Below are 20,009 nucleotides of genomic sequence, written 5' to 3' on the forward strand. Positions count from 1 at the left end.
CCACTCACCCCTGACCTTTCCTTCCAGGCTCCACTCAGGACCATGAGCGCAGGCTTCCCTGGGGCCCATCGAGGGCTGAGGATGGCCGTCCAGCCCACTCCCCGGGGGCCCCCTCGGACAGCTGCGTCGTCCTAGCGCCAGGACGGAGGGGCCATGCCTGGGGAGCGCCCCCGAGGAGCGCCGCCCCCCACCATGACTGGAGACCTGCAGCCCCGCCAAGTTGCCAGCAGCCCGGGGCACCCCTCCCAGCCCCCACTGGAGGACAACACCCCAGCTACCAGGACCACCAAGGGTGCCAGGGAGGCTGGCGGCCGGGCCCAGGCCATGGAGCTCCCCGAGGCCCAGCCAAGGCAGGCCAGGGACGGGGAGCTCAAGCCCCCACCCCTGAGAGGCCAGGCCCCAAGCAGCACCCCTGGGAAGAGGGGCAGCCCCCAGACCCCACCGGGTAGAAGCCCCTTGCAGGCTCCCTCAAGGCTGGCGGGCAGGGCAGAGGGCAGCCCCCCACAGCGCTACATTCTGGGCATCGCCAGCTCCAGGACCAAGCCCACCCTGGACGAGACACCAGAGAACCCACAGCTGGAGGCTGCCCAGCTCCCTGAGGCGGACACCCCCCAGGGCCCTGGGACTGGAGCTCCACTCAGGCCGGGCCTCCCAAGGACTGAGGCCCAACCCGCCGCCGAAGAGCTTGGCTTCCACAGGTGCTTCCAGGAGCCACCCTCCAGCTTTACCTCCACCAACTATACCTCACCAAGCGCCACCCCCAGGCCCCCAGCCCCGGGGCCCCCCCAGAGCAGGGGCACCAGCCCCCTCCAGCCCGGTTCCTATCCCGAATTCCAGGCCAGTGGGGCCGACTCCTGGCCTCCCGCTGCTGAGAATAGCTTCCCAGGTGCTAATTTCGGGGTTCCCCCCGCCGAGCCGGAACCTATTCCCAAAGGCAGCAGGCCCGGCGGCAGCCCCAGGGGAGTTTCCTTCCAGTTCCCCTTCCCGGCACTGCATGGGGCCAGCACAAAACCCTTGCCTGCGGATGTGGCTGGGCACGCGTTCACCGATGGGCCACTGGTGTTTGCCTTCCATCAGCCCCAGGGAGCGTGGCCGGAGGAGGCCGTGGGCACGGGCCCTGCCTACCCGCTGCCCACCCAGCCTGCGCCCTCACCCCTGCCCTGCTACCAGGGCCAGCCAGGTGGCCTGAACCCCCACAGCGACCTCAGTGGTGCCCTCTCTCCCCCTGGAGCTGCTCACTCGGCCCCGAGACCCTTCTCTGACAGTTTACACAAGGGCCTGACCAAAATCCTTCCCGAAAGACCACCTTCAGCCCAGGATGGGCTGGGGAGCACGAGAGGGCCCCCTAGCTCCCTACCCCAGAGGCACTTTCCAGGGCAGGCGTACAGAGCCAGTGGGGTGGACACCAGCCCGGGGCCTCCGGACACCGAGCTGGCCGCCCCAGGGCCCCCACCCGCCAGGCTGCCCCAGCTGTGGGACCCCACAGCAGCCCCTTACCCCACACCTCCTGGGGGCCCCCTGGCTGCCACCAGGAGTATGTTCTTTAACGGCCAGCCCAGCCCAGGCCAGCGGGTCTGCCTCCCCCAGAGTGCCCCCCTGCCTTGGCCCCAGGTGCTCCCGACCGCCCGGCCAAGTCCCCACGGAATGGAGATGCTGAGCCGGCTGCCTTTCCCCGCGGGGGCCCCCGAGTGGCAAGGGGGCAGCCAAGGAGCCCTGGGCACTCCTGGCAAGACACCGGGACCCAGAGAGAAGCTGCCAGCCGTGAGAAGCAGCCAGGGCAGCTCCCCAGCACTGTTCACCTACAACGGAATGACAGACCCAGGGGCTCAGCCCCTGTTCTTTGGGGTGGCCCAGCCCCAGGTTTCACCCCACGGGACACCCAGCCTGCCCCCACCGAGGGTAGTGGGAGCCTCCCCCAGCGAGTCCCCACTGCCGTCACCGGCCACCAACACGGCCGGCAGCACCTGCTCTTCCCTGTCGCCGATGTCCAGCAGCCCAGCCAACCCCAGCTCAGAGGAAAGCCAGCTCCCCGGCCCCCTCGGGCCCTCGGCCTTCTTCCACCCACGCACTCACCCCCAGGAGACGGGCAGCCCCTTCCCGTCCCCGGAGCCCCCCCACTCCCTCCCCACCCACTACCAGCCAGAGCCAGCCAAGGCCTTTCCTTTTCCCGCAGATGGGCTGGGAGCCGAGGGTGCCTTCCAGTGCCTGGAGGAGACCCCATTCCCCCGCGAGGGCCCCGAGGTGGGTCGGGGAGGGCTGCAGGGCTTCCCCCGTGCACCGCCCCCGTACCCCACACACCACTTCTCCCTCAGCAGCGCCAGCCTGGACCAGCTGGACGTGCTGCTGACCTGCAGGCAGTGTGACCGCAACTACAGCAGCCTGGCGGCCTTCCTGGCCCACCGGCAGTTCTGTGGCCTGCTCCTGGCCAGGGCCAAGGATGGCCACCAGCGGTCTCCAGGCCCCCCTGGGCTCCCCTCGCCCACCGCTGCCCCCAAAGTCCCTGCCGACGCACACGCGGGCTTGCTCAGCCACACGAAGACCTTCCTGTTAGCTGGGGACGCCCAGGCCGAGGGCAAAGACGACCCCCTGAGGACAGGCTTCTTGCCCAGCCTGGCCGCCACCCCCTTCCCGCTCCCTGCCTCGGACCTGGACATGGAGGATGAGGCCAAGCTAGACAGCCTTATCACAGAGGCGCTCAACGGCATGGAGTACCAGTCGGACAACCCCGAGATCGACAGCAGCTTCATCGACGTCTTCGCGGACGAGGAGCCTTCCGGCCCCAGAGGTCCCAGCTCCGCACAGCCGCTTAAGACCAAGGCGGGGGTGACTCCAGAGAACAAAGCTCCGCCCGCGCTCCCAGCAGCCACGCCGGACCCCCAAACCCCCCGCCCTGGGGACAGGGGCTGCCCAGCCCGAGGCAGGCCCAAAACGCGTTCCCTGGGTCTGGCCCCCACCGAGGCGGATGCGCCCAGCCAGGGCAGGCAGCAGAGGAGGGGGAAGCAGTTGAAGCTGTTCCGGAAGGATCTGGACACGGGCGGCGCAGCAGAGGGGTCGGGGTCGGGCGGCGGCGGCAGAGCCTCCGGCCTGAGGCCCCGGAGGAAGGACGGTCTCGGGGAGCGGCCCCCACCCCGTCCCCGGCGCCCTAGAACTCAGGCCCCCGAGAGCCGCGCAGACCCCGCGCCCCGGGTCCCGAGAGCCGCCGCCCTCCCCGAGGAGACCCGCAGCTCCCAGCGCCGCCGGCTGCCCCCCAGGAAGGACCCCAGGAAGAGGAAGGCTCGGGGCGGCGCCTGGGGCAAGGAGCTCATCCTGAAAATCGTGCAGCAGAAGAACCGGCGCTACCGGCGGCTGGGGCGGCGGGCGGGCAGGTGCGGCTCCCTGGCGGCGGGGAGGCCCCAGCCCCGAGCTGAGGACCGCAGGCTCCGCGAGTACGACTTCGCCTCGGAGTCCGAGGAGGACGAGCAGCCTCCGCAGCGGGGCCCCGGCTTCAGAGGCCGGCGGGGCCGAGGCGAGAAGAGGAAGGAAGTGGACTTGACCCAGGGTCCCAGAGAGGATGAGCAACAGAAACCCCGGAAGGCAGTGAGGCAGGAAGCCGGCGGGGACGGAGCCCCCGCGCACCCCGAGGAGCCGGGCAGGTCTCGCCCGGGCCCCGGCAGGAGCCCTCAGGCCCGTGGCCCATCTCGAAGCCTGGAGACGGGAGCAGCCGCCAGGGAGGGAGGCCCCAAGTGTGCTGATCGCCCCTCAGTGGCCCCCAAGGATCCCCTGCAGGTCCCCACCAACACCGAGACCTCAGAGGAGACCCGCCCGTCGCTGGACTTCCCCCAGGAGGCCAAGGAGCCTGAAACTGCCGAAGAGTCAGCCCCGGACAGCACAGAATTCACAGAGGCTTTGCGTTCTCCTCCAGCCGCCTGTGCGGGAGAAATGGGAGCAAGCCCCGGTCTCCTGATACCAGAGCAGCCGCAGCCCAGCAGACATGACACCGGCACCCCCAAGCTATCGGGAAGCCTCGCCAACACGGCGACCCACGGAAGCTCACCAACGCCAGGTGTGGGCAGCCTGCTGGGTGGTCCTGGGGGCACACAGGCCCCAGTCTCCCACAACAGCGAGGACCCCCCTGCCCGCCAGCCTGGAGAATTTCTGGCACCCGTGGCTAACCCCTCAAGTACTGCCTGCCCCAAACCCAGTGTTCTGTCTTCAAAGATCTCTAGTTTTGGCTGTGACCCTGCTGGTTTTAACGGAGACCCCTTGGGGGTTCCAGTTGCCAAAAAGGGGCCTCAGCCCTACAGCAGCCCCCACAGTGAGTTGTTCCTCGGACCCAAAGACCTGGCTGGCTGTTTCCTGGAAGAACTGCACCCCAAGCCCTCAGCCAGGGATGCCCCGCCGGCCAGCAGCTCCTGCCTTTGCCAGGACGGCGAGGATGCCGGTTCCCTCGAGCCACAGCTGCCGAGGAGCTCACCTGGCACCGCTGAGACGGAGCCAGGCAGAGCGGCATCGCCACTGACCTTGGAGTCCACATCCCTCTTCCCAGACCTGCCGGTGGACAGATTCGACCCACCCCTCTATGGCAGCCTGTCTGCGAACAGGGACTCCGGTCTGCCGTTCGCATGTGCCGACCCTCCCCAGAAGACGGTGCCGTCAGATCCACCGTACCCCTCTTTTTTGCTGCTTGAGGAAGTATCCCCGATGCTGCCTAGCCATTTTCCTGATCTCTCGGGGGGAAAGGTGCTCAGTAAGACATGTCCCCCTGAACGGACAGTGGCTCCCGGCGCCGCCCCGTCTTTGCCTGGGAAGGGGAGTGGATGTAGCATTGCTCTTATGAGTCACCTATCCGAGGATGAACTGGAGATCCAGAAATTGGTCACCGAATTAGAAAGTCAGCTGCAAAGGAGCAAAGACACACATGGGGTCCCGAGAGAGCTTGGAGAAGCTGAGTCGGTGGGCAGGGTGGAGCTGGGCCCAGGCACAGAGCCACCCTCCCAACGGCGCACCTGTCAGGCCACTGTGCCCCACAAGGACACGTTCTCAGCAGCTGACCTCACGCGCGTTGGAGAATCCACTGCACATCGGGAGGGTGCGGAATCGGCTGTGGCCACCGTGGAAGGGGTTCAGGGGAGGTCTGGGGGGACGTGGCCCTGCCCAGCCTCCTTCCATCCGGGAGACGCAGCCCTTCTCCCCTGTGCCCAGGAAGACCTGGTTTCTGGGGCTCCTTTCAGCCCCAGGGGAGCCAACTTCCATTTTCAGCCAGTGCAGAAAGCCGGAGCCTCCAAGACTGGACTTTGCCAGGCAGAAGGAGACAGCAGGCCCCCCCAAGATGTCTGCCTGCGTGAGCCCAGCAAGCAGCCTGGGCCACAGCTGGATGCCGGGAGTTTAGCAAAGTGCAGCCCCGACCAGGAACTTTCATTTCCTAAGAATAAGGAGGCCGCCAGCTCACAAGAAAGTGAAGACTCCCTGCGGCTGCTTCCCTGTGAACAGACAGGAGGGTTCCTCCCAGAACCCAGCACAGCAGACCAGCCCCACCGAGAGGCCCCCGCTCCAGAAGCTTTTGGCAGCCCTGCTGTCCATCTGGCCCCTGACTTGGCATTTCAGGGTGACGGGGCTCCACCTCTGGATGCCACCTGGCCTTTTGGTGCCAGTCCCAGCCATGCTGCCCAGGGACATTCTGCAGGCAGAGCAGGTGGGCACCTCCACCCCACGGCAGGGAGGCCTGGCTTTGAGGGTAATGAGTTTGCACCGGCGGGGGCCTCCTCACTGACTGCCCCCCAGGGCAGGGAGGCTTCGTTGGTCCCTGTGCCAAGTCCCGCCTGTGTGTCTAACACCCACCCCAGCAGGAGGTCCCAGGACCCAGCTTTGAGCCCCCCTATACGTCAGCTCCAGCTCCCAGGGCCTGGAGTGGCTAAGAGTAAAGATGGCGTCCTGGGCTTGCAGGAGCTGACACCTGCTGCCCAGAGCCCTCCACGAGTGAACCCCTCAGGTCTGGAAGGGGGCACTGTGGAAGGAGGGAAGGTGGCCTGTGGCCCCGCCCAGGGCTCCCCAGGGGGTGTGCAGGTGACAACTCTCCCTGCAGTGGCCGGACATCAGCTGGGGCTGGAGGCAGATGGACATTGGGGCTTGCTTGGCCAAGCCGAGAAAACCCAGGGCCAAGGCACAGCCAACCAGCTTCAGCCAGAGAACGGGGTGAGCCCAGGGGGCACGGACAACCACGCCTCAGTCAATGCCAGTCCCAAAACAGCGCTGGCCGGCCCCACCGAGGGTGCAGTCCTGCTAGAGAAATGCAAGGGAAGCAGGGCAGCCATGAGCCTTCAGGAGGAGGCCCAGCCCACCCCAAGCCCCCCGACCCCTAATAGGGAGTCGCTGGCGCTGGCCTTGACAGCAGCCCACACCCGAAGTGGATCTGAGGGCCGGACTCCAGAGAGGGCGACCAGCCCCAGCCTGAACAAGCCACTGCTGGCCACAGCGGATAGCCCAGCACCCTCTGTCGGGGACCTTGCCGCCTGCGCCCCCTCACCCACTTCAGCCGCCCACATGCCCTGCAGCCTTGGGCCCCTGCCCCGTGAAGACCCACTTACCTCGCCTTCCAGTGCCACCAGGGTCCAAGGTGGGCTGGGGGGGCAGCTGCCAGCATCTCCATCCTGCAAGGACCCTCCCGGCCCCCAGCACCTGCTGGCCTGTTCTCCTGCCTGGGCACCTCTGGAAGAGGCAGATGGTGTCCGAGCCACGACAGATACTGGGGCTGAGGATTCCCCGGTGGCTCCCCCGTCTTTGACAACAAGCCCCTGCGATCCCAAGGAAGCCCTGGCTGGTTGCCTTCTCCAGGGGGAGGGCAGCCCCCTGGAAGACCCTTCCTCCTGGCATCCTGGCTCCGTCAGTGCTGTAACCTGCACTCACAGTGGGGACACCCCCAAAGACAGCACTTTAAGAATTCCAGAGGATTCCAGAAAAGAGAAGCTGTGGGAGTCTCCTGGCCGAGCCACCTCTCCTCCTCTGGCAGGGGCCGTCTCCTCCAGCGTGGCCGTCAGGGCTGCTGGCCTGTCCAGCACTCCCACCGGAGATGAGGCACAGGCAGGCAGGGGACTCCCAGGGCCAGACCCCCAGAGCAGGGGAGCCCCGCCCCACACCAACCCTGACAGGATGCCCAGGGGCCACTCCTCGTATTCTCCAAGCAATACTGCCCGCCTCGGCCACAGGGAGGGCCAGGCTGTCACAGCTGTGCCCACTGAGCCTCCCACGCTACAGGGTGCAGGGCCGGACTCCCCCGCCTGCATGGAAGGTGAGATGGGGACCAGCAGCAAGGAGCCGGAGGACCCAGGGACCCCTGAGACCAGGCGCTCTGGTGTTACCAAGATGCCCAGGGTCACCTGCCCTTCCACAGGACTGTGCTTGGGAAGAACCACAGCTCCAAGCAGCACAGCCAGTGACTTCCAGTCTGACTCCCCACAAAGCCACAGAAATGCCTCCCACCAGACTCCCCAGGGGGACCCCCTCGGCCCCCAAGACCTCAAACAGAGGTTCCGTGGCTATAAAAAGAAGCCTGCATCTACAGAGAACGGCCAGTGGAAGGGCCAAGCTCCACATGGGCCTGTGACCTGTGAGGTCTGCGCAGCCTCCTTCCGCTCCGGGCCGGGCCTGAGCCGGCACAAGGCCAGGAAGCACCGGCCACACCCGGGAGCCCCCGCGGAGCCGAGCCCAGCGGCCTTGCCTGCTCAGCAGCCTCTAGAGCCCCTAGCCCAAAAGTGCCAGCCGCCCAGGAAGAAAAGCCACAAGGTGTCTGGGAAGGAGAGACCAAATCACTCACGGGGAGACCCCAGCCACGTCACCCAGCCACCGCCTGCCCAGGGCTCAAAGGAGGTTCTCAGAGCACCGGGGTCCCCACACAGCCAGCAGCTGCACCCTCCAAGCCCTACTGAGCATGAGGTAGATGTGAAGACTCCGGCCTCCAAGCCCAGACCAGACCAGGCCAGGGAAGATGAGCTGCATCCCAAACAGGCAGAAAAAAGAGAAGGCCGGAGGTGGTGCCGAGAGCCCACCGTGGACTCTCCTAGCCACTCAGAGGGGAAGTCAAATAAGAAAAGGGGAAAGCCAAGAGGGAGAAGGCTCCGGGAGGAGAGCGCTCTTCCAGTCTCTCCTGATGTGATTTCAGATGGGCGCGGCTCCAGACCATCCCCTGCAATGGCCAGTTACGCAGCCTCTCCGAGCCACTGCCTCTCTGTGGAAGGAGGGCCTGAGGCTGACGGGGAGCAGCCGCCTCGCTTGGCCACTCTGGGACTTGGGGTGATGGAGGGTGCAGCGGAGACTGACCAGGAGGCTCTGTGTGCAGGGGAGACTGGGGCCCAGAAGCCACCTGGTGATCGGATGCTGTGTCCAGGGAGGATGGACGGTGCAGCTCTGGGGGAACAGCCAGCTGGGCAGAAGGGAGCCTCGGCAAGGGGGTTCTGGGGACCAAGAGAGACCAAGGCGTTGGGTGTGTGCAAAGAGTCTGGGAGCGAGCCTGCGGAGGACAGCAGCAGGGCCCACAGCCGATCAGAGGAAGGTGTCTGGGAGGAGAACACGCCCCCCTTGGGCCCCCTGGGTTTTCCCGAGACTTCCAGCTCTCCGGCGGACAGCACCACCAGCAGCTGCCTCCAGGGCCTCCCGGACAACCCAGACCCCCAGGGCGGAGTCCAGGGGCCTGAGGGCCCCACTCCTGATGCCTCCGGCTCCAGTGCCAAGGACCCTCCAAGCTTGTTTGATGATGAGGTCTCTTTCTCCCAGCTCTTCCCTCCAGGCGGCCGCTTGACTAGAAAGAGGAACCCCCGTGTCTACGGGAAGCGCTGTGAGAAGCCAGTGCGCCCGCTGCCAACCCAGCCCAGCTTTGAGGAGGGCGGTGGCCCCACGCTGGGCCCAGCCCGCCTGCCCACAGACCTCAGCGACTCCAGCTCCCTCTGCCTCTGCCATGAGGACCCGTGGGAGGACGAGGATCCCGCAGGTCTGCCCGAGTCCTTCCTCCTGGATGGGTTCCTCAATAGCAGGGTGCCTGGCATTGACCCCTGGGCCCCTGGCCTCAGCCTATGGGCCCTGGAGCCCAGCAGGGAAGCCGGTGCAGAGAAGCTGCCCTCCCACTGCCCCGAGGACGATCGGCCCGAGGCCATTCCTGAGCTGCACATGGTCCCAGCGGCTTGGCGAGGCCTGGAGCTGCCGGCCCCTGCCGATGACTCCTCCTCTTCTCTCGGAGATGTGAGCCCCGAGCCCCCCAGCCTGGAGAGAGAACGCTGTGACGGTGGGCTTCCCGGGAACACGCACCTGCTGCCGCTCCGTGCCACGGACTTTGAGGTGCTCAGCACCAAGCTTGAGATGCAAGACCTGTGCTTTCTGGGACCCTTTGAAGACCCCGTGGGTCTCCCCGGCCCCAGCTTCTTAGACTTCGAGGCCACGGCGAGCTCACAGGGGCCACAGAGCCGAAGGACAGAGGAGGCTGCAGGGGCAGGGAGGGCCCAAGGCAGAGGCCGGCCGGCCAAGGGCAAGCGGGCCTCCTACAAGTGCAAAGTGTGCTTCCAGCGCTTCCGCAGCCTGGGCGAGCTGGACCTGCACAAGCTGGCCCACACGCCCGCGCCGCCGCCCACCTGCTACATGTGCGTGGAGCGCAGGTTTGGCTCGCGGGAGCTGCTGCGGGGGCACCTGCAGGAGAGGCACGCGCAGAGCAAGGCGGGGCCCTGGGCGTGCGGCATGTGCCTGAAGGAGGTGGCCGACGTCTGGATGTACAACGAGCACCTGCGTGAGCACGCGGTCCGCTTCGCCCGCAGGGGGCAGGCGCGGAGGTCCTTGGGGGACCTGCCCGGAGGCCTGGAGGGCAGCAGCGCTGTCGCCCACCTTCTGAACAGCATCACGGAACCCGCGCCCAAACACCACAGGGGCAAGCGCTCCGCCGGCAAGGCCGCCGGGAGCCCGGGAGACCCGTGGGGGCAAGAGGGAGAAGCCAAGAAAGACAGCCCGGGCGAGAGGGCGAAACCCCGAGCACGCAGCACCCCCAGCAACCCAGACGGGGCCGCGACCCCAGACAGCGCCTCTGCCACCGCCCTGGCTGACGCCGGCAGCCCGGGCCCCCCCAGGACGACCCCCAGCCCGTCCCCCGACCCCTGGGCCGGCGGGGAGCCCCTCCTGCAAGCCACCCCGGTGCACGAGGCCTGCAAGGACCCCTCCCGCGACTGCCACCACTGCGGGAAGCGCTTCCCCAAGCCCTTCAAGCTGCAGCGCCACCTGGCGGTGCACAGCCCGCAGCGCGTCTACCTGTGCCCCCGGTGCCCCCGGGTCTACCCCGAGCACGGGGAGCTGCTGGCACACCTGGGCGGGGCGCACGGGCTGCTGGAGCGGCCGGAGCTGCAGCACACGCCGCTGTATGCCTGCGAGCTCTGCGCCACGGTTATGCGCATCATCAAGAAGTCCTTCGCCTGCAGCTCCTGCAACTACACCTTCGCCAAGAAGGAGCAGTTCGACCGCCACATGAACAAGCACCTCAGGAGGGGGCGGCAGCCCTTCGCGTTCCGCGGCGTGCGGAGGCCGGGAGCGCCAGGACAGAAGGCCCGGGCCCTCGAGGGCACACTGCCCAGCAAACGGCGCAGGGTGGCCATGCCCGGCAGTGCCCCTGGGCCCGGCGAGGACAGGCCTCCTCCCCGGGGAAGCAGCCCCATCCTGAGTGAGGGCTCTCTCCCAGCCCTGCTCCACCTGTGTTCGGAGGTGGCTCCCAGCACCACCAAGGGATGGCCCGAGACCCTAGAGAGGCCTGTAGACCCCGTGACCCACCCGATCAGAGGTTGCGAGCTGCCATCCAACCACCAGGAGTGTCCCCCACCGTCTCTGTCTCCCTTCCCAGCTGCCTTGGCTGATGGCAGAGGAGACTGCGCGCTGGACGGAGCCCTGGAGAGGCCAGAGAACGAGGCTTCCCCAGGCAGCCCCGGGCCTCTTCTCCAGCAAGCTCTCCCTCTGGGGGCATCTCTGCCGCGGCCGGGAGCCAGAGGCCAAGATGCGGAGGGAAAGAGGGCTCCTCTCGTGTTCTCAGGGAGACGCAGGGCCCCGGGTGCCCGTGGCAGGTGTGCCCCTGACCATTTCCAGGAAGACCACACCCTACTTCAGAAAGAGAAGGAGGTGTCCTCAAGCCACATGGTGTCTGAGGGGGGGCCCCGAGGCGCCTTCCACAAGGGCAGCGCCACCAAGCCTGCGGGCTGCCAGAGCTCATCAAAGGACAGGTCGGCAGCATCCACCCCCAGCAAAGCACTCAAGTTCCCAGTGCACCCAAGGAAGGCGGTGGGGAGCCTGGCACCCGGGGAGCTGGCCCGTGGCACAGAGAATGGGATGAAGCCCGCCACCCCCAAAGCCAAACCCGGCCCCAGCTCCCAGGGCAGTGGAAGCCCTCGCCCCGGCACCAAGACAGGAGGTGGCAGCCAGCCCCAGCCAGCCAGCGGGCAGCTCCAGAGCGAGACAGCCACCACCCCAGCCAAGCCCAGCTTCCCCAGCCGGAGCCCTGCACCAGAGAGGCTCCCCGCTCGAGCCCAAGCCAAGAGCTGCACCAAGGGGCCAAGGGAAGCTGGTGAGCAGGGGCCCCATGGGAGCCTAGGTCCCAAGGAGAAGGGAGAGAGCAGTACGAAGAGGAAAAAGGGCCAGGTCCCGGGGCCAGCCAGGAGTGAAAGTGTGGGGAGCTTCGGGAGAGCCCCCTCAGCCCCTGACAAGCCCCCCCGGACCCCTCGGAAGCAGGCAACTCCCAGCCGCATGCTCCCGACTAAGCCCAAGCCCAACAGCCAGAACAAACCCAGGCCGCCACCATCAGAGCAGCGGAAGGCAGAGCCGGGCCACACACACAGGAAGGACAGACTGGGCAAGGCCTTCCCCCAGGGGAGACCCCTGCTCAGGCCCCCCAAGAGGGGCACAGCTGTCCACGGTGCTGAACCTGCCGAGCCGCACACCCACCGGACGGCCGAGGCCCAGAGTGACCTCCTCAGCCAGCTCTTCGGGCAGAGACTAACTGGCTTCAAAATCCCTTTAAAGAAAGATGCTTCTGAGTAATTTCTAGGAGCAAGAGCCTGGGAGCGGAGCTGGGCGTTCCTGTCTAGGCCTGCCTCCTTGGCCAGCTCTAGCTCCCTGAGATGGTCCACTCTGTGGCCACTTGACTTCTTGTGCAACTGCTCAGGCCTTGATGTCAGAGCTGAGGTGGTGATGCTTTGAACAGGGCCCAGGTGGGCAGCATTCCCTTTCTTGCTGGAAGGCTGGGGGTGAAAGACAGGGCCACTGCAGCCCTTTTGAGACCACACAGCTGTTTTCTTGGTACCAAGTACTTGAAGAGACAGCAGCCCATCCCCTCAGCCCACACCCCTGCGCCCTGTGGGCACCGACACCACAGAAGCCAATGTTTGGAGATTTGCACAACCTCCCGTTCCCCCACATGGAGAAGGGAAGTAAGTTGAGGCAGCCGTGGGATGGTGGTAGGTTCCCTCTTAGTCTTGCTGCTGTTGCTGGAATTCCAAAGTGACCTTAGAAACCATGTGGGGGAAGGCAGTGCTCACTACTTAGAAGGGTTGCTTCTGAGCCGCCTGGTCCCCCAAGAGCACAACAGGCCTCCTCCCTCTGACCACAGGGTCATGCCTCCTCCCTCTGACCACAGGGTCATGCCAGCCTCCATTTGCGCTGCGGGAGAAAAGCCCATCTCTAGCACACCTTGACCCTAGGAACCGGGTTCCCGTATGGAACTGGGAAGAAACCGCCCCTGTGCCAGCTCCCGCCGGCCCTCCTCGTTCCCCCCCGCCCCCAGCCTCCATGACCGCCCTCTAGAGCCTCCCTGCTGTACGGAGCTCTGGGCTCCACCTATTTGCAATGTTACTCTGAAGTTTCTGGTGCTATTTTTGTGTTGTAATGTGAATACAGGCTTCCTTGATTTTTTTTTTTTTAATGGGGGTATTGGGTGGGACAGACAGGGTCAGGGAGGCCCCACCATGGCTGCGTCGAGGGTAGGGGCACCTGCGTGGCGGCGCTCTCCCTGCCTCCCCTGCCGGGCTGCAAGCCTGAGGTCTGTGCTGCCAGACGGGGATGCTCAGGGCTGGGGCTGCAGAGCCGCTGCCCTGGCCAGGGCACCCTCATGCACCGACCCAACCCAGGCCTGGGACGCATGTGTCCTCTCACAGCGTCGTGCCTGTGAAGGTGGGTCAAAGGGTGAGAGGGCTCCCTTCTCTCCATAAGTATCTTGAAGATCCATGGTTTGTTTTGCTCTATTGTTTAGTTTTTACCTTGGGTGCAATGTGTACGTCAAAAGTTTTTATTTTGAATTTTGAAAGAGACCAAATCAGGCCCAGACCGCCTCTCTGGAAGGTGTTGTAGGCCATTCAAAACGCCTCCGGAGTGTCGCAAACCAAGCGCGGAGGGGCCCTGAGGTTGTACTGTAAACATCATAGTGACTTGTCTTTTCAAATATATTCCCACTATTTTCGCAGAAAACCTCCAGCTGCGTGACGTCTGTCCTCCCGCCGGCCCCCACCCCTGGTCTGCACCTCCCTGAGCCTCAGAACTTGGCTCCCAGGGTGTCTGCGCCAGCTGCCACTCTCGGGCCACCGTGGGCCAAGGGCCCAGCCAGGGCTGCGCGGCCTCGTGCAGGACCCAGTGACGCAGCCATGGCTGTGTCCTAAGAACACCCCTTCAGCAGTGGGTGTTCCAGGTTTTCCAGAAAGGGGCAAGCCCACCCCGGCCATCCTCACTGAGGCCCCCCCTCACCCCCCAGGAGGAACAGACGGGAGACTGAGGTGCCCTGGCGCCCCTCCCCCACATCAGAAGCAGCCCGGGGGACCCAGGGAGCGATGGGGCTGGGCTGAAGGAGGGTAGGCGTGGGGCCTGGGCTCTGCCACCCTGGGGCCTCCCCCCAGGCACCCGTCTGGTGTGAGTTTTCCAGCCTTCACATGCCAGGACGCAGCTCTCCCAGGCTGGGGAGCCAGGCCCCCTCACCTACCCAGAGACGCAGCCTTGTCCGCCTTGTCCCTTCCTCTCTCCCACACTCGGGTCCCTGAAGGTGTCCACACGTCCCTGCCTCAAAGCCTGCTCCCTCATGGCCCTTCCAAGCTTCTCCTGAGACTGTCTTCTGGAATGTTCTGTGGAAGTGCCTGCCACTGACCATCACGGCATCCTCTCATCTTCTTGGCCAATGGACTTGGTCAGCTTTCACCCCTCCCCCAGGGGGGCGCTGGGCCTCCCCCGCCTTCCACCTGTTGCTGGCAGAACTCACACCGTAAGGGCGTCTGCGAAGGGGCCCAGCGTGGGGAGGGCAGCACCTGTCCTCAAAGCCCTGCTCTCGGGGTGGATGTCGGACACCGTCATGCCAGCTGCAGGGGCTGGGGGCATGGGGAGCTCTAGACCGCAGCAGAACCTGGGTGGGATCTTACAAATGATTCCCAGCGGGGCGGCCACACCTTCCCGCTTGTTAACACACGGAGATCATGAGGCCGTCAGCAGCACTGCCTCAGTCTCCCGCTCTGTTTCCAAAACTTCCTGGCTCCGGGATGGGGTCCTCAGGGAGCAGAGTGGCTCCATTGAGGGAGCCGCAGGAAAGGGGCCAGGGCCGCAGGAAGAGTGGAACCAGGAGACCCTCCCCACCCAGCCTCCGGTGCCCTGCAGCGCCCCTCAAAGATCCCAGTGTCCAGGAGACAAGTGACCCTCTCCAGTGAGGGTGGGTCAGAGTAGACCCCTGACTGGGCAGATGAGGAGGCTGCTCAGCGGAGGCCCCCAGCCCTCCCTGCCTCACCAGCCTTGCTTTCCTCCCCTCTTCCACGGGAAGCGGAGCTCCTAAATGAGACACCTTAACTGGGGTCTCACCACTTCCGTCCAAGCACACGGTGCCCCTCTTCCCTGGATAGAGGACAAATTCACCTGCGGCCTGCGGCTGTGGCCCACCCACCCCCACCGCCTCCCCACTGCGGCCTGCAGTTGTGGCCCACCCACCCCCACCGCCTCCCCACCCGCCAGGCGCCTGCCTGCAAGGTTCCCTTTGCCAGGAACACTGTTCCCAGGCCTGCACACGGCCCCTTCCCTCCTTTTGGGACCCTCCCCTCACGTCCGCCGTCCTCTGCCTGGGTGGCTCTCTGCTCGGACCCTGGTTTTGGGGTCTTCCCAGCCCTGATGGTGGCAGAGGCCACAAGGCAGCCTGGGCCAGGCCTGCCTGCAGGAGGGGCTGGTGAGTGGGGGTGCGGCCATCTGCCCACCCCCTTTGCTCACATTGCCCCCCCACTGTGCAAGGAGCCTGGCTCAGGGAAGCCAGCAGACGCAGCCCCCAGGCGGGGCCTTCTGAACAGGTGCTGGTCTGGCACAGGGACTATACCTGGCGGGTGAGCAGGTGGCTTCATATCCAGGGAGTAGGCTCCGCAGGAGGCCCGTAGACGGGGGTTGGGGGGAAGGGCATGGAAAGGACCTTGCACCCCGCACAGGGCTCTGAGTTGCTGTTGGGGCAGCGGTGGGTCACGGGGCTGCCTGTCTGGGCTCGGTGTGTGAAAGGGTCCCATGGACTTCATGGGTGGAGACCCTTGAGGTCCCACCAGGTCTGCAGTCTGGGACACTCGCTCCTGTTCAGCACAGTGTGTCTCAGGCAGGGCCCCGGCCAGCAGCATCCAGGGCACCCCACTCGGGTCAGCGGCTCTGGGACGGGCTGGGCACTTGCTCCCACCAGCCTCGGGGGCTGACGTTGGAGGGCCGCTGCTCTGAGCCATCTGAGGCCCTGCTCAGGGACTGCCCGGAGTGAGCCCTGCCCCTGTCCGCTCACCCCTCCTCCTGTGGGGCCTGAAACCACCGTTTGGCTGGAGACCCAGGATGTGGAGGGCCCCCGCCTGGCCACCAGGTGGCAGCATTCGCCCAGCCAGGGGGTCCAGCCTCCACCTGGGCAGGGCGGCCGCCTGCAGCCTCCAGAGGCACCGCACCTGCCGACCCCACACCCACTTGACCTGCAAACCACCCACGTGCACACCCGGCACCTCCACACACTAAAGGGGACAGACAGGCGGGAATCCCTCGACTGCACACGTGCACACAGCACAGCCTCACCCCTGCGGACACCTGGGCATTCAGACGCATGCCCACAGGCACACACGCATGCACGCACACACGCACACACGCCTACTTGGCCCCCGGAGTGCACTCAGGTGCCTGCCAGTCGCTCACACAGCCACAGGAGAGAGTGCTTCAGAGTCCCTGCAGGGTTCCCTGAAGGACAGGTGTTTGAGCTGGGAGCAGAGGAGCACTGGGCGTGAGCTGTGCAGGCCCTGTGGGGACCCCTGCAGAGGGAGTGGACACTGAGGCCCGGCCCTGTGCACAGCCAGGGTCACTGTCCACACCAGCCCTCCCCCTGGGCACAGTCAGGGTCACCATCCACACCAACCCTCCCCCTGGGCACAGTCAGGGTCACCGTCTACACCAACCCTCCCCCTGGGCACAGTCAGGGTCACCGTCCACACCAACCCTCCCCCTGGGCACAGTCAGGGTCACCATCCACACCAACCCTCCCCCTGGGCACAGTCAGGGTCACCGTCCACACCAACCCTCCCAACCTGGGGACCCTGTCTCTCCCACCCAGGATTCTGAGGCCCAGTTTGCCCCAAGACTGCAGAGTCCCTCTGTGGCCAGAACCCCCAATGGGCTGCCCTGAAGCAGCAGGGGGAGGCAGGGAGGCTATGAGTATGCAGAGAGCTCCCATAGTCAGCGGCGTTATTTCCCATCATCCACGTCTAGATTCCAAGGCCGCTGGGGAAGTGGGGTAGGAGAGAAGTGGGTGCCCTGGGCCAGGCTGAGGAGACAGAGGGGGCAGGCAGCCGTGGAGGAGGGGCAGGCAGCCGTGGAGGAGACGCAGGCAGGAGAGCACATGCCAGGTGCCCTTGGGTCTCAGCCTGTGGGGCGAGGAAGCAGAGGGAGGGTAGGACGGTGCCAGTGGTAAGCGGCAGGCCTGGCTTCATCCCCGCACCCCGCCGCACAGAGAGGAGGTATGCAGGGCAGGGTCAGGGGTTCCGCGGGATGGGGGCACACCCTCCTCAGGGAACAGTTTACCGGGACGGTTTACCGGGAAACTCATGATTGAAAGCAGGCTCTCCTACACGCTCCTACACTTGAAGCATCTGCTCTCCTGAGAAGATGTGTAGATGGCCAGGTTCACGCAGTGGGGAGAGGGGGATGGAGAGGGCCGGCCCCGGGGAAGGGGCTGTGTCCCAGTGACTTTGGGGCGGCTAATGTGGGGATTCCTTGAAACACCCCAGAGGTGATGGGACTTGGAGGCCCTGGAGCCCATGGGGAGCTCAGTCCTGCCCGTGTCCTCTGTCCACGTGCCACGTATGGGCCACAGAGATGCAGCTGAAGCTGGGGGCTCCAGCCCCAGTGTCTCCCCCTCCCGGCGCAAGGACAACAAGCAGGTCACGCCAGGTTCCAGCTGGGAAGCAGCGGGAGGCAGTTCCCAATTCTGGGTGGATCGCAGCCCCAGGACAGCCACGCTGAGGCCCAGGGGTGTCTGTCTTTCCAGGCCTGCCCTGGCCTGGGTCCCAAGCCCATGACCCCTTTCCCCAATGCAGTGTCTGTCTCACTGACCAGCCGCGTGGCTGTGAGGAGAGGAGGCAGAGCTGGTCCTCCCCGAGGCCCGGGGCACGGCAGGGAGGTGAACACACTGCCCCTTGGCCTGCACTGCCCGAGAGAACCCCAGGGCTGCTTCTGGGCCCAAGGAGGGGGCAGATGTGTTCTGCCAGCACCAGGAGGTACCCAGGAGCAGCAGAGCCCTGAGCTGGGGGCCAGAGGCCTCAGGCTGGTCACCAGCAACCCCCGACCGGGCCTCAGTTCTTCCATCTGTTAAATGGACGAAGTGACCAGCAACAACCTTTCCAGCCCTGGCTCCCACCAGCTCCCTCTGAGAGCTCAATTCCAGGCAAGGAGCCGTGGTTCCCTGCGCCCGGCTGGATTTCACACTGCAGGCTCAGTTTCCCCTGTCTGTAAAACGGGCTCCATGAGACCTCCCGGGACTGTGGTGAGAAGGAGTGAGACGGCGTTTGTGAACTGCTGGCCTCACGCCAGGCAGTGGCGCTCTCTCTGTGAGGAGAGAAGCACACGCTGCGGCTGGCGCCTTCCACACTGACCTGGGCCCCTGCGGCGAGGCTTGCGGAGTCAAAGTCATGCGGTGCTTCCTCGCCCCTCAGGGCCTGGCGCGGCTGGGGCCCTGCCTCTCTCTGACTCCGTCTCCCACCCTCTGTCTCGGTCATCTCTGGCTGCATGAAAAGCCACCCCGGCACTCAGTGGCTCGGAACAACAATCGCGTCTTTTGCTCACAAATCTACCATTTGGGCAGGGCTGGGTGGGCACAGCTCGTCTGCTGCCCGAGGCACCTGCTGGGGCTGGCGTCTCCGAGTGAGGTTCCACCCAACATGGTGATTGAGTTCCAACATCGAGGGTCCCGAAAGACGAGACCCAGACGCCGCCGGCCTCTCGAGGGCTGGGCTGGGAGCCGAAGTGGCGTGGCTTCCCACACATCCTTCCGGCCAAGCAGTCACGGAGCCAAAATCCAAGACGGGGCCTGGGTCTCCCCACCCACACGGAGGTGTGTCACAGATCCTGGGGCCATGTTTTAAAACCATCACCATTGCCCTCTGGCCACAAATTATTTATATTCCACCCAGATGCAGGGCACACTCACCCCTCCAAAAGTCTCCCCAAAAGTCTCACCGTGTCTCAGCGTCAGGCTCAGGCCCAGGGCCCTGACATTTAGATAGGGCCAGGTGTGGCTGAGGCCATCGAGTCATTCCTCCGGTGAAGTATGCCCGTGCGTCGGGGTGCAGGGCACGGGGTGTAGGACAAATGCTACCAATGCCCCTGTCGGGAACTGGGAGGAGGGTGGCACACATCCGTCACTGCCACAGGCGGTTCCGAAGCCCAGGCCCTGCCCCGTACAGTGACTGTGTTGTTAGCCCGGCCACCTGGGGCCTGGTTCCGCATTGGCATGTCCTCTCCTCGAGGCAGCCAAGTCTGCCGTTCAGGGACCTCCCTCGCTCCCCTGCCTGGTGAAGGTCATGGGGTCCCGGGCCTCTTCACCCTCTGTATTGTCTCTGCCTCCTTCCATCTCATCTCATGGTGCATCCACCAGAGCAAGGCCCCTTCAACCTTCATGGACTGACCCTTCTCCACTCTGCCAGCCGTGGCTGCTGTGTGGCCGAGCTCTTCCAATTCCGGAGGCGGATGTCCAGATGCAGCAACAGGGTCTTCCTGGAGCCAGACACGCGGTCTTGCAGCCACACCTTGGACCAGCTCCTCACTCTGAGGCCAGGGCTTCCTCCGAGCATCTTTCTCGGCGAGAGAGACTGGAAACACGTGGCAGTTTTCTTTCCAGCCTGGCGTATCCACACTCTTGCATATGGCTCCTAAGTTCTGCTTGAAAACCAAACAGGTCTTCCTGCAGCATCGCCTGGGACCAATCACACAGGCCATGGCCGCTTTCCATGTCCTGCCCGGGCCGACCTCGCCATGGCGCACAGGTTTCCTGGCTCCTCATCGTGCCTCGGGTCCTGTGCCGAGAGCTTCCCCGGCGGTGCCAGAGGTGCAGCCCCTGCGTCCCGCAGCTGTGCGCAGCCCCTGCCTCCGCTCACCCACGTTCATCTGCACCATCTACGCCCGTGTCACAAACAGCCCCCAAGCTGGTGGCTGAAAACAGGACTGACGACGGGCCAAGTTTCCACAGGTCGGCTGAGCGGACTGTCTTCTGGCCTCACCTGGGCTCATTCTGGCAGCTGCCACCCACCAGCAGGTCAGCAGGGGCAGGGCTGCACACCCCCCACCTCCAGGCAGTCTTTCATTCTCAAGGCCCCAGGTCAGGCGTCCTCAGGAAGCTGTGCATACACCTGCTCCGTGAGCCTCTGCTTGCCTCCGATTTGCTGGCACTCCACTGACTGAAGTAGGTCACAGGGCCATGAGGCCAAGCCCAAGGTGGACAGAGATGGGGGAACTGAGCTGCAGCCCACAGCCTGCCTCGGCCACGTGCTGGCTCTGCCCTCCTCCCG

At 65.4% G+C, this 20,009-nt stretch overlaps 1 protein-coding gene across 2 annotated transcripts in view; it reads left to right on the forward strand.

Annotated features, from left to right (window-relative positions):
* The window catches only part of ZNF469 (zinc finger protein 469), a 345,491-nt gene extending 332,042 nt beyond the window's left edge, over positions 1-13,449 (forward strand). For both annotated transcript variants that reach the window (XM_034940869.3, XM_055099891.2), the window contains exon 5: positions 28-13,449. In XM_034940869.3, coding sequence (XP_034796760.3) covers positions 154-12,027 — 11,874 coding nt within the window. In that variant the 5' untranslated portion in view covers positions 28-153 and the 3' untranslated portion in view covers positions 12,028-13,449. The remainder of the gene's footprint in view (positions 1-27) is intronic.
* The last annotated feature ends 6,560 nt before the right edge of the window (positions 13,450-20,009 follow it).

Source organism: Pan paniscus, chromosome 18, assembly GCF_029289425.2.
Source record: "Pan paniscus chromosome 18, NHGRI_mPanPan1-v2.0_pri, whole genome shotgun sequence".
NCBI classification, from domain to species: domain Eukaryota; kingdom Metazoa; phylum Chordata; class Mammalia; order Primates; family Hominidae; genus Pan; species Pan paniscus.